We start from the raw sequence: 12,089 nt of genomic DNA, 5'->3' as shown, positions 1-12,089 counted from the left end.
TCACTACAACAGGTTTGCAAACTGGACCTTAACTTTTTGCAAATGTCCTCTAACATGCAGAAGTGGACAGCCAACTGCAAAGCCAAGCTGCTAACAGCCGAGTTGTCAGCAGCAGTGAGGCTATTTAAAAGCACTTCCAAAAAATGCATAAAAATCCAGATTTTTTTACATAAAAGAAACATACACTGTATATCTGGTCTTGGCTCATTATTAAATAAATGTGCATTGCAATCAAGTCAATACGAATTTCAAAAAATCTACCTCTGCTCAGCTGCAACACTTGTGGTAGAGCTGGCAGAATGAGGTCATCTTTTCACACACAATCTTTGGCCCTGAGGAGCAAGGCTGAGGCTATATAAGGGGGTATGAGTACTTGCAGTGAGGCAGAATTATTAGCTTCTGTGACTGACAAGTCTTAACATGCTCACTGAACTTCTGTAATCAAAAACAAGGTCACTATTAATAATAGTCCATTAACTTAGTCAGGACATCACATGGGCTCCTACTGCTTTCATGGCCTGCTGTAAATATTTTTATTAAGTAATGGGCTATAGAAAAATATTTGGCTAAAGAGGAGTGTTGAAACCCATGTTTCACTTTATAAGAAAGCCTGATTAAAAAAAAAACATTCCTCCCCAAATACACCAAAATATTACAACTACAGTGCAATTGATAATTGAAATGTTAAAATTTGAGATCATGTTGCCCAAAAATTCAGAATCTTTCTACAAAGCCCACAAACTGTGCAAAGACCATCACATCACCATTTCATAATAAATCAGTCATTTGTCAGTCAATACAAACACCTTGTTCACCACATTGTTCACCACATCACAACAACCACCAACCTAGTAAAATTAACCAGAGCAAAATCATTGAAAAAAGAAGACGTGGTTTTCACTAAACATACATGCTGCCAGGCTCATAACACACACATACACATGCCCACCACATACATTCATGCTCAGATCGCTACATTTGAAGCTACAACAAGTGACCATAGAAAATCCACACAGTCCACACCTCTGACTGAGAGTAACTGTAATTCCGGTTATATTGTTGTTTTCTGTACAGATTTTTGTCACCACCTCTTCATCCACCATTTCATCTAAATGTTTTTAAACTGTTTTCCTTTTTCTTTCCTGTTTCCACACAGATTTTAGAGTAAATTAGAAACTGTCATTGTCAATTTGTAAAGGAACACATGAGACTTTGTACTCTCACATGGCTTTGTCTAGTGATTCAAGTATAAATATAGTCTATATATCAATAAGTGTATTCTGAAAACCTGTTCTTGTCTTTCTGTGTGGTCTTTGTAATGTTCAGCTTCTCTTTTGGGTCAGGTTGCACCTGTTAGTTGGTCATAAGACTAGGTTGGATATAAAATGTGACATAAGCCTTATGTAGAATTAATACCTCTTGCAACAACAAGTATTGGTATCAGTACCAGACCTGTGGCCTCTATTTATGTGTTGCTGTTTTTTTGTTTTTTTTGGCTGACAACTCATATGGGTAGGTGAGTTAGTAACACTGAGTTAATTAGGTAACATCTCAGATACATAGGTATGTGGCCATGTGACTGCAAAAACATGGTTATTCATCTGGTGCAGCAACAGCCTCCACTCTTCTGGCTTCAGGTTTCCCTCCAGATTTTGCAACCTGGCATTAGGGATTGGCTCATATACAGCCGCAAAAGCATTAGCTTGGTCACAGTATGGACCCAGCTTTGTTCACAGGGGCATTCTCATGTTCAAACAGTTATATTTTACTTGAGTCAATGACTCCAATCCTTGGTATCCACAAGTGCAACAAAATTTGCCAGTAAGAGAGACGGCACAGGAAATCTATTCTACCTATAATCTTTAACACCTGTTGAACAAGTAGAACACAACCACTCTGCCAGCAGTAACTCTGGCTCCCTTTAATCCACAGCCATTATGGTAGTAGTGAATTAGTATGAATAAGCTTAATTAATTGTAGGTAATGTTTGTGCCTGATTAACTATGTAGCTGAAAATGAGTTAAATTCTTGTAGACTTTGAGGATGGATTGGACATGCCATCCCATCTGGTTTGTGCTTAGTGGGATGATCATTTGTTTTTCAACAGGACAATGACCCCAAACACACCTCCAGGCTATGTGAGGGCTATTTGAACAAGAAGACGTGTGATGGAGTGCTTTGTCAGAAGAGCAGACCAAAACCCAAATGAGATGTCTTCATTACTCTTATTAAGCATGAGAAGTTTGAAACAGATTGGATACTGTACACTGAAGTTATAGCAGTATCCTCTTTCATGGCAAACAAGGCGTCGCCACGGTGACAGTGTTTGACAGAACCTCAAGAGCTTCATAAGTTAGCATCATCCATATCTTGGGAATGTTTTGACCAAATTTGAAGTGGCTGTGGCCAACCTGCTGGGATGGATACTCAGATAATAGAACGCATCACTTCCTGTCACCAGTAGGTACTGCAATGAATATGGGTCAAAATTGTTCTGTAGATGTCTTCAGACTCAAATTGTCATCAGATGTGTTCAATTTAGAAAGATAGTACCTTGTACAGTCGAGTAACAGCACTTTGAAATTTTCATGGCAAAGGATCGAAATTCGCCACGCTGCCAAGGTGACGAGGACAAAAACTGGTAGTTGTCACCGTGGAGCATCATCAAGGTCTTGAGACTTGACATGAAAAGTTTAAAACACACCAGGTAATGTACACAGAAGTTACAATAACTTCCTGTTTGATGGCAAGACAGAAATCTCACCACGGATATTTTTGCAGAGACTTAACAACTTTTCATCGTTAATGTTTGAGGTGGATCTGATCAACCCCCTTGGACTACTTCATTCATTTACGTCCCCTGTAAATCACTGAAAGTTGACCAAATTGTTACACTTAATTAAAAATGGCTGACTTCCTGTTGGGTTTAGGTCATGGCACTGAGAGACTTTTTTGTAGGTCTCATCATCATACTTCATATGCGTACCGAATTTTGTACATGTAGGTGAAACGTAGCATGGGGGCTGGTTTGCCAAAGTTTTGTAGGGGGCGCCGTAGAGCTGTTTAGGCCCACCCAAACCCATAAACCAAATCAAATTACTCACTTTAGGCCTCTTGACATGTGTGCCAAATTTGGTGAGTTTTCAAACATGCTTAGCCCTTAAAAACGAACTTCCTGTTTCATGGTGAACAAGGCGTCGCCATGATGACAGCATTTGACAAAACCTCAAGAGCTTCATACGTTAGCATCATCCACATCTTGGGAATGATTGGGCCAAATTTGACATGGCTGTTCTGCTGAGAGAGAGATGTCCGAGAATAGAATATGCACTTCCTCCCGCCACTAGGTGGCGCCATGGTTCAATATATGATATGTTCAAAATTGTCTTCAGACCCAGACTGTCATCAAACAGCACAAATTTGGTAAAGATAGGACCTTGTAGAGTGGAGTTACAGCACTTTTAATGTTCATGGCGAAGGATTGAAATTTGGCATGGCAACACCTTTTGACTAAAACTCACAGCTTTCACTACGGACCAACATCAACGTCCTGAGGCTTTACTGACCAAATTTGAAGTGGGCCTGGTTAACTGGCTTGTCTTGAGACATCATAGTGAACACATGACAACATGTGACTTTAAATGAATATTGACATGTTGACATCTTCAGGGCGAGACTCTTATCAAACAAGTCAAGTTTGGTGCTGATTGGATCACGTAGAGTCTAATTATTAACAACTTCCTGTTTCATGACCGCTTGGTGCTCAGGCCCTAATAATAATAATAATAATAAGAAGAAGAATTCCTTGCATTTCAAGAGGGTCCTTGCTTGGGCCCTAATAATTCCTTGCACTTCAAGAGGGTCCTCGCACCGCTTGGTGCTCGGGCCATAATAATTCCTTGCATTTCAAGAGGGTCCTCGCACTGCTTGGAGTTTGGACCCTAATAATTCCTTGCATTTCAAGAGATTCCTCGCACCGCTTGGTGCTCGGGCCCTAATTAACACCCTGAAATTCCATTAATTCCATTGATGAATATTCTGATTTCTGTGAAATTGTATGAAGTATCTGTGCCTCTTCTGTTGGCACTAAAAAGCCAAATTACACCACATTGAGATTTTTTGCCATTAAAAGCGTACTCATTGGTGCCCAATGAGTGTTTGGGTTCATGCAATATGTATGTTAAAGTCCGTGTAAAACAACAAAAAATATGTGTTGTGAGCTTGTCACACCACAGAAAAAGGGTTATTACTCACCAAGCCACATTTGAATGATTAAAAAATCACATAAACATAGGTGTCAAAATCTTGAGAAAATAAGCAGTATTCTCTTCTCTGAAAGGCTGGGGGCATCCCAACTGGTGATGTGTAGCATTTCAGCCCTGCCCACAAAATCCTTAACACAGAAACGGTGAAAAAACAATCCATGGCTGCAATGAAAATAAGTGAGGGGGCACAGTAAATGAAGTGTGGGCCCCTGCTCCTTGATAGCCCCTCCCCCATATCATGCTGCCGATACTGGATTGGTCTTTTTACACACAGACCCAACTTATGCCTACTATACACAAGACTTTAAAAAGACTTTTGATAGACTACTGCCTGACACTCTCTTACTTATAAAGACACGATTTCCCATTCTTTCCCAGGTTTAACCCATTTAAACAGTGAAATTACATAAAACCTTTTGAGAGAACATGATATATTTCGACAATATCACAGGACTCTTACTACTTAATTTAAAAATTCCCAAAACTCTTCTTAAAATTAAAGTACTTTATTCATAGCTGATCAAAAGGAAATACAAACGGTGTAAATACAATGTGAAGGAGCAAAGCTGTAACTTTTAAGTAAACTTTCCAGATCATGTTTTCATCCCTGGTACACTGAAGTGTAACAGAGCTCTTTGGTCCTTATGAAGCAGCTGGTAGTGTCTTCAGGTTCATCTCATCTGATGGGCGGGTCCAAAGATCACATGAGCTTCATCGGGTTCATCTGTAAAACATGGCAGATTCAGTGTCACTTGTAAGACAAATACATAGTAATATTACAGCGAAAATACACCTACTGAAGGCTGCGACTGTTGTCTTAATATATCGAGCTACAAGCCTGCACTTCTGATGTGAGGCTGAAGACACAATACTGAGTCCAGCAGTGCATATAAGAAAAGAGAGAGAGCAGTGCAGCCAGATTTATATGGGTCAAAGCTAGCAATCTTCAACTGGAAAGAAACGGTTACCTTGAAGGCTAATAGTAAACATCCAGCAGCTAATGTTAGTTTTTCTAGTAAACCTAACCCCTTTAAGGAAAATAGTTAGCTTTCTATATAGCATAACATTATAGCATACTCACCAGAGATTTCGAGGGCTGCAACAATTTCTGTCCACTTTTTTCCATCTCCACTCTACTGTTACAAATGAGAGAACGCATCAGGGAGACACTCTTGTTCACTCCACAACCCCACCAGTTTTTCCTCCTCCTTCTCCACAGTCCAAGAGAATGAGACTTGTCCACATTCTTGTGTCACCCTGGAGTCCCCTTTATGTTTATTATCTATCCAGTTTGCTGCTGAAGAGAACGCAGCTATTGGCTGTTGAAAATGTTCATGTCATCGACCTTCACTATGGTAAATGGTAAATGGTCTGTATTTGTATAGCGCCTTTCTAGTTATTTCAACTACTCAAAGCGCTTTACATGACATCCTCATTCACCCATTCACACATCATTCATACAGGAGGAATGTAATTTGGAGGAGACTATTCTTTCATACTCATTCACACACTGAAGCCATGCTTCAGGAGCAAGTTGGGGTTCAGTGTCTTGCCCAAGGCCAAGAACCCCCGACCTTCTGATTGAGGGACGACCCACTCTACCACTGAGCCACAGCCGCCCACAATTATTATACTATTTGCATAAGCCAAGACTAAAATCTTATGATAATATTAGACATGCTTAATTTTATTGGAACATGAAGACACCACATCTCACATAGAACTGATGTTGTGTCTTGCCTTTGTGAAGTGCACCACAACCAGGAATGAGAATCAGAATCAGAATTCCTTTAATAATCCCCAGGGGGGAATTGCTTTTTGTTACACACAGCTCCAAAAGAATAAGAATAAACTTCAAACACAAAAGTAAATCAGGTGAGTCCAGAGCCCAGGGTCCTCTCCTCTCTGGTGAAACAGTTCACGTACTCTGTGAAGTTGGGCAGTGCCTTTGCCAGACAGCAGTGAGTGTACTCGGGTGTAGAGTCTGTACCCAGGCTATGGCAGAGTAGATGACGTCACATGCTGAAGTTGGGTTGGCAGAAGGAGGAATGTAAACAGTCACCACAACAACATGTGAAAACTCCCGTGGCAGATAATATGGACGAAGACCAACAGCAAACAGTTCAATGTCCAGGCTGCAGATGCGCTCCTTGATAGTAATATGAGCAGGATTGCACCGCCTGTTGTTCACTAGAACGGCAAGCCCCCCTCCTTTCCGTTTACCGCTCCTGGTGCAATCCCAGTCGGCCCGAACAGTTTGGAAGCCACCAATGGAAACATCGTCGTCGGAAATGTCCTGAGCACACCAGACTACACTCCCAGTACTCCATCTGACTCCTGGCTAACGCTGTTAGCTCCTCCATCTTGTTTACCAGCGATCTCACGTTGCCCATAGTAACGATGGGGAGACAGGGTTTATATTTCTTTTCCTCCATACGCCTCAGTTGTCTCCTTCTGGTTTCTCTCCTCTGCTGGTTCTTCTTTCCTCTGCAACCTCGATTTGTTTTCCTCCACAATTCTTCTGGAATTTGTGAAGATCTCGTGGTCAAGATGCCAGCAGGTTTCAGAGCGATCTGCTGATCACTCGTGTAGCCAAAACGGCTACCAACGGCCATATGTTTACTGCACCCGGCAGAGTTTAAGTAGTACTTTCACAGCAAAAAGATGACAAGACCTCTCTCCACCAGCATGTATTGGAGAGGGAACGTCTTAAAAACATATTACCAGCAAAAAAAGTAAAACAAATAGTTAAAAAGATAGTTAAAAGTAAGAAAAAATAAGAAAACGAGCAGGAGCAATCGTAACAGGCAGCATATACTTCCACACATGGGCACTGGACACCGGCAGAGTTCCTGTGACTTTGTTGTGAGTCAACACGTGTAATTGTTTGTCTGTATGTATGTCTGTGTGTGTGTCTGAGTGTGTGTGAGTGAGTGTGTGAGTGTCTGTGTGTGTGTGTGTATCAGAGAGTGACAATGAATTTAATGTGCCCACATCTGATACTATGTGTTCACACAGATGATTAGAATTGGCTATTGGTATGAAGCCAATAAATTCCAATCCTTTCTTTGCCAAAGTCTACTGTGTTTTGTTCATCTGAACCTGCTAATGTTGCAGCGCCTCTCTACTTTCTGCTGCATATCCTAGTGTGTTAATGTGAAAAGTTATTTGGCACGCCAATAAGTGACTCTGAGTCCTGACACAGAAGCTAGCAAAATACCTGGCCTCTCTCCAACAGATCTGTTATCTCTTTTCTGTCTTTCTCAATAGCAGGTGGTAGGCATCATTCTAGCCTTCATGAGTTAAAATGACAAATGTAGGCAGCTCTAAACCTGTCAGTAATAACTGTTAATTCAGAGTAAGTTAGCCAAAATGGAACTTGCCTGCAGTGACGTTTACTGTAATGGTGTTTACTGTTTCTACACTAGAGCTTACTGTCGCAACTCCACTCTGTCACACTACTGTATAAAAATAGTGGACTATGTGTCTGTAGTTCTGACAGCTCCAACAGAGTGACGCGTCATCTCTCTAGCTGATCACATCAAGTTAATCTCAGAGTTCAGGTGCGGTTAAAGGGGCAACAAAGCCAGCCAGACTGCAGGCTGTATTGAGACATAGAACAGACTTGAAACAGTCAATTAGAGTGGACATTAACACCATGCTTTTCAACCAGGTAATTTTAATTTGTAATAAATTGTAATAACTGACTTGTTGTACACTTGGGGGCAGCAACAACAAGCTGTAACAACACTGAATGACATTTTTCATACAACTGATTTCTCATACAAGAATGTTGATTAGAAAAGCCTCGAGTTATTCTTTATATACTTATGACAGAGCATGACACGACTTGAATCCCAAGCTAGAGTACAGAGGTTTGGACACACCCTCTCATTCAATGGCTTTTCTTTATTTTCATTATTTTCTGCATTGTAAATTAATATTGAAGACATCAAAACTAAGACTGGCTTAGGGTTTGTTAACAGTGATGTTTGTTTGCATGTTAGGCCTCTGTGTCTGCCCAAACAAGACGAGCACTACTACTGACCCACAAGCACAAGGCAAGTTGGTTCCAATATGGTCCAAACCATATAAATAAGCCACATAAGTTTTGGGATTTTGTTCTGTGGAGTGATGAAACAAAACTTAAACTTTTCGGGTCTATAGACCGACGGTATGTCTGGAGGAGGAAAAATTAGGCATATACTAAAAAGAACACCCTGCCTACAGTGGAGTATGGCGGTGGCTTGATGATGCTCTGGGGCTGCATTGTTTCTTCTGGCACTGGAAACCTGAGGGCAAGATCGTTGCCATCAAGTATCAGGAAATCCTAGGAGAAAACATGAGGAAGCTGAAGCTTGGACCCCATTGGATCTTCCAACAGGACAATGATCTAAAGCATACCTCAAAGTCCACCAAGGCTTGGCTTCAGAAAAAGTCCTCGAAAATACTAGGAATGAGGAATGGGTTAAGATTCCTCAGGAACACTGTCAGAAACTGGTGTCTGGTTATGCATCACGTTTTTAGCAGGTCATAACAGCAAAAGGGTGCTCTACTAAGTACTAATGATGCTTGTCAATGACAACTTGAATAAGTTTGAGACAGCTGTAGTTATTAGTGGCATATTGTGTTGAATTTGGAGAAACCACCTGTAGTATTAGCTGTTTGCCAATACATCTAATTTGCAATGACTTTTGAATAATTTTAAGTGCAACTGTATGTAGTAAACAAAAAAGTGTAAGAGAAAAGAATATGTTTGATATTTTAGATCCTTCAAAGCAGCCACCTTTTGCTTTGTTGACAGCTTTGCACACTACACAGTCTTGAAGGAGTTCCCAGAGGTGCAAAGCAAGTAAACAACAGCTATACATCAGACGGGCACCATCCTGGAACTTTGGCTTGCAACACTGTCCATCGAAAAAAAAAACAACTATCCATCCATCCATTGTCTATACTGTTCAGTGTTCCCCCCTCTTTTCTGTACTTGGACCTGGAGCAGGAGAGCTGAACTCATTCTTCAACAGGTTCAATCAGTCATCTGCCCCTCCCCCAGCCCAGTCAGCCCCGCTGAAGTCCCCCTTGTCTGCACTTCCAAGACAATGCACCACCCCTCCCCCGTCTCCTCCAACCTGACTTGGATGCATGGCTCACGGTTCACCTGATCAGCCCAACCCCTCGACTTACATACCCTAGCTCACAACCCCGTGCTCCAACCGGTCCCTAACAACACTCCATGTGAAGTACTAGGTCAGGAAGATGAATATGAGGAAGGCTACGGGTCCAGACAGTATCAGCTCCAAGCTCCTGAAGTCCTGTGCAGACCAGCTGTGCGAGATTGTGGAACACAACATTATGTTACAGCCAAAAAGTAAACATTAACTTAATGTTAGCCCAATCAGTGTAGCCTGAGCTCCAACCAGTGACTGTTAGTAGCCTACAAAGATCCCTGGTCCCATTTCAACCTATTCTTAATATAATGAAAGTTGCTGGAGGCAAGGAGTTTTAATACAATTATTAGCTACCTTGACTCTGAATAAGCACACACAGGCTCCTGTGCGATGGCTGACAACCATCTGTGCTAGTAACATTCATGGCAGTAAATATGGTTTGGCTTTGTAACCCTAAAATAAGATAAGCTAATACAGGGTCAAACACAAGTGTCTCATTTCACACCATGGCAAATGAGCGACTTAGTGGTCAATTGAATATAGCATGTAGCTTGGAGCCATCAAACCCTTCTATCAGAATCTTTTTTCAGGACATGGTGGTAACAAATCACTCCTTGAAACCTAGTTGTTTATAGTGGGTGATTTTTTAATCATTCAAATTTGCCTGGTTGGTTAAAAATACATTTTTCTGTGGTGTGACAAAACATATCTATTATTGCTTTACATAGACTAAATGGTCTTCAACAATCCCTTGACCTTTCCTCTCGTGCTACTGTAAATTAGACATTTGTGGTTTCATTCAACAACTGTTGGATAGATTAGGTTTATCTTTTCATGTAGTATCACCTCCTTGTTAAAGTGGTAAATGGACTGCACTTGTATTGTGCTTTTCTAGTATTTTTGACCACTCAAAGCGTTGTAACACTACATTCACTCATTCACACATCATTCATATACTGATGGGAAGTAGCCATCCCTGTCATCAGGATGCAACTAATCATTCACATGCACTCACCCACTGAAGCTGTGCTTCAGCAATTTGGGGTTCAGTGTCTTGCCAAGGAAACTTCAACAGACCAGAGGAGCCAGGGATCAAACCGCTGATCTAGTGGATGACCAAATCTACCTCAGAGCCACAGTTGCCTACAAATTTGCCTAGTACTTCGATTTATGAGCAGATACCTAATGACATTCCCATCAGCTTCAGCTGTACTTTGTATTTAGACATAATTAGCAAATATTAATATGCTAAGACACTTAATAAAGATAAACAGTTGGCATCAGCTTGTTAAGCACCATGGATGTGGTTGCGTGCTGAAGTAAGCATTTAGCTCAAGGCAGCATGGTGAAGCCTCACTGAGACGCAAGGCTGACTGTAGACTCAAATCTTGTCAATAATTTTTGGACACCAATGGAGCTCTGTGGCACAGAGGAAAAAGGCAATGTGCATTAGACCTACCTATTAGTAGGATCTTTGTTTGGGTCTTTTCATGGGAAATTGTTGCCAGCAGAAGAAATTTAAAATAACATTTTATCAACATCTGTAATGTGAGGCGCTTGAAAAATTTACAATATTTAATGTTTAGACACTGTCATAATTACAAATATTTAAATTGTAACAATTAAAAAACACGTTTGATTATATTTGTGTATTTGAATGTAATGCCATCTTGACAGGGCTCCCTAAATATACCTGCATGAAGTGCTGTATTCGAAAGATCTTGAATGGAACAGCCTTTAACTGTGTGCCGGTGAAGACATACGTGAGCGCACGAGCTCACACACGCCACACTCTGCACTGCTCGTAAGATGCACGCGCATACATGCACATAGACAAATATGAAGGATGAAAATGTTGACATAATTAGAACACTGCAGCTGCTGCCGTACAGCCATGAGGCCTCAGCAGGACAGAGATGAGAGGCTCACATCAGGGTGGATGAAACGGTGAGAATTGTTTAGAGAGACCGATGGAGGGGAGAGTTAAAGATGAGTACGGTGGACCAATGACAGAAATAAAATCCTACCGATCTGGACGCTCGGAGATCCGCACAACGCCTCGCGCCATAACAGTGTCACCACAAACAGCAGCTTCATGGTTGTGTTCAGACTCCTCATGCGACGCCACAGCAGCTTACGGTTGCGGTTCCTACCAAAACATCACCTCCATCACACACGACACGAGCTCATGGCGTCATTCCAGGTTGGCTCAGAAGCTCGAGCTCTGCAGATGCTTTTGCCCCTCTCCTAAATTGCGCGTGCCGGTGCTGCTAGACTGGGGGCGCGCGCCGAGGATTGCCCAGGAATACCGATGAGGCACGAGATGGAGCCGAGAGCAGCCGACAACTGAACGTGAAGGACCGTGTGTGAGACAAGACAAGGCACATGATATCACAAAACTGGCTTCTCAGTTCTCTGATGTCTCGACGTAGTGTCAGAATTCATACATATCCGAATAATACAACAGTATGATGCACAAAACCCCCTCAAATCCAACAATGCACAGTTCCACTGAGTATTATATATATAGCTTTTCACCACCATCAGTATGATCCACTGAAATGGAAGCTATACTAAATAGTATTAACAATAGTATTAACATATTAGTAGTTCAATAGTTAGGCAGTGAGATGCAATGAAAACACTTTAGCCTTCT

At 41.5% G+C, this 12,089-nt stretch overlaps 1 protein-coding gene across 1 annotated transcript in view; it reads right to left on the bottom strand.

Moving 5' to 3' along the window:
- LOC139199332 (glutamate receptor 2-like) overlaps positions 1 to 11,530 on the bottom strand; it is a 90,789-nt gene extending 79,259 nt beyond the window's left edge. The window contains exon 1 of the mRNA XM_070828384.1: positions 11,461 to 11,530. Within this exon, the coding sequence (XP_070684485.1) occupies positions 11,461 to 11,530 (70 nt within the window). The remainder of the gene's footprint in view (positions 1 to 11,460) is intronic.
- Between the last annotated feature and the right edge of the window lie 559 nt (positions 11,531 to 12,089).

The sequence above is a fragment of the Pempheris klunzingeri genome, chromosome 3, assembly GCF_042242105.1.
Source record: "Pempheris klunzingeri isolate RE-2024b chromosome 3, fPemKlu1.hap1, whole genome shotgun sequence".
NCBI classification, from domain to species: domain Eukaryota; kingdom Metazoa; phylum Chordata; class Actinopteri; order Acropomatiformes; family Pempheridae; genus Pempheris; species Pempheris klunzingeri.
The sequence above is the reverse complement of the archived record's forward strand: the minus strand, read 5'-3'. Positions and strand labels throughout refer to the sequence as shown.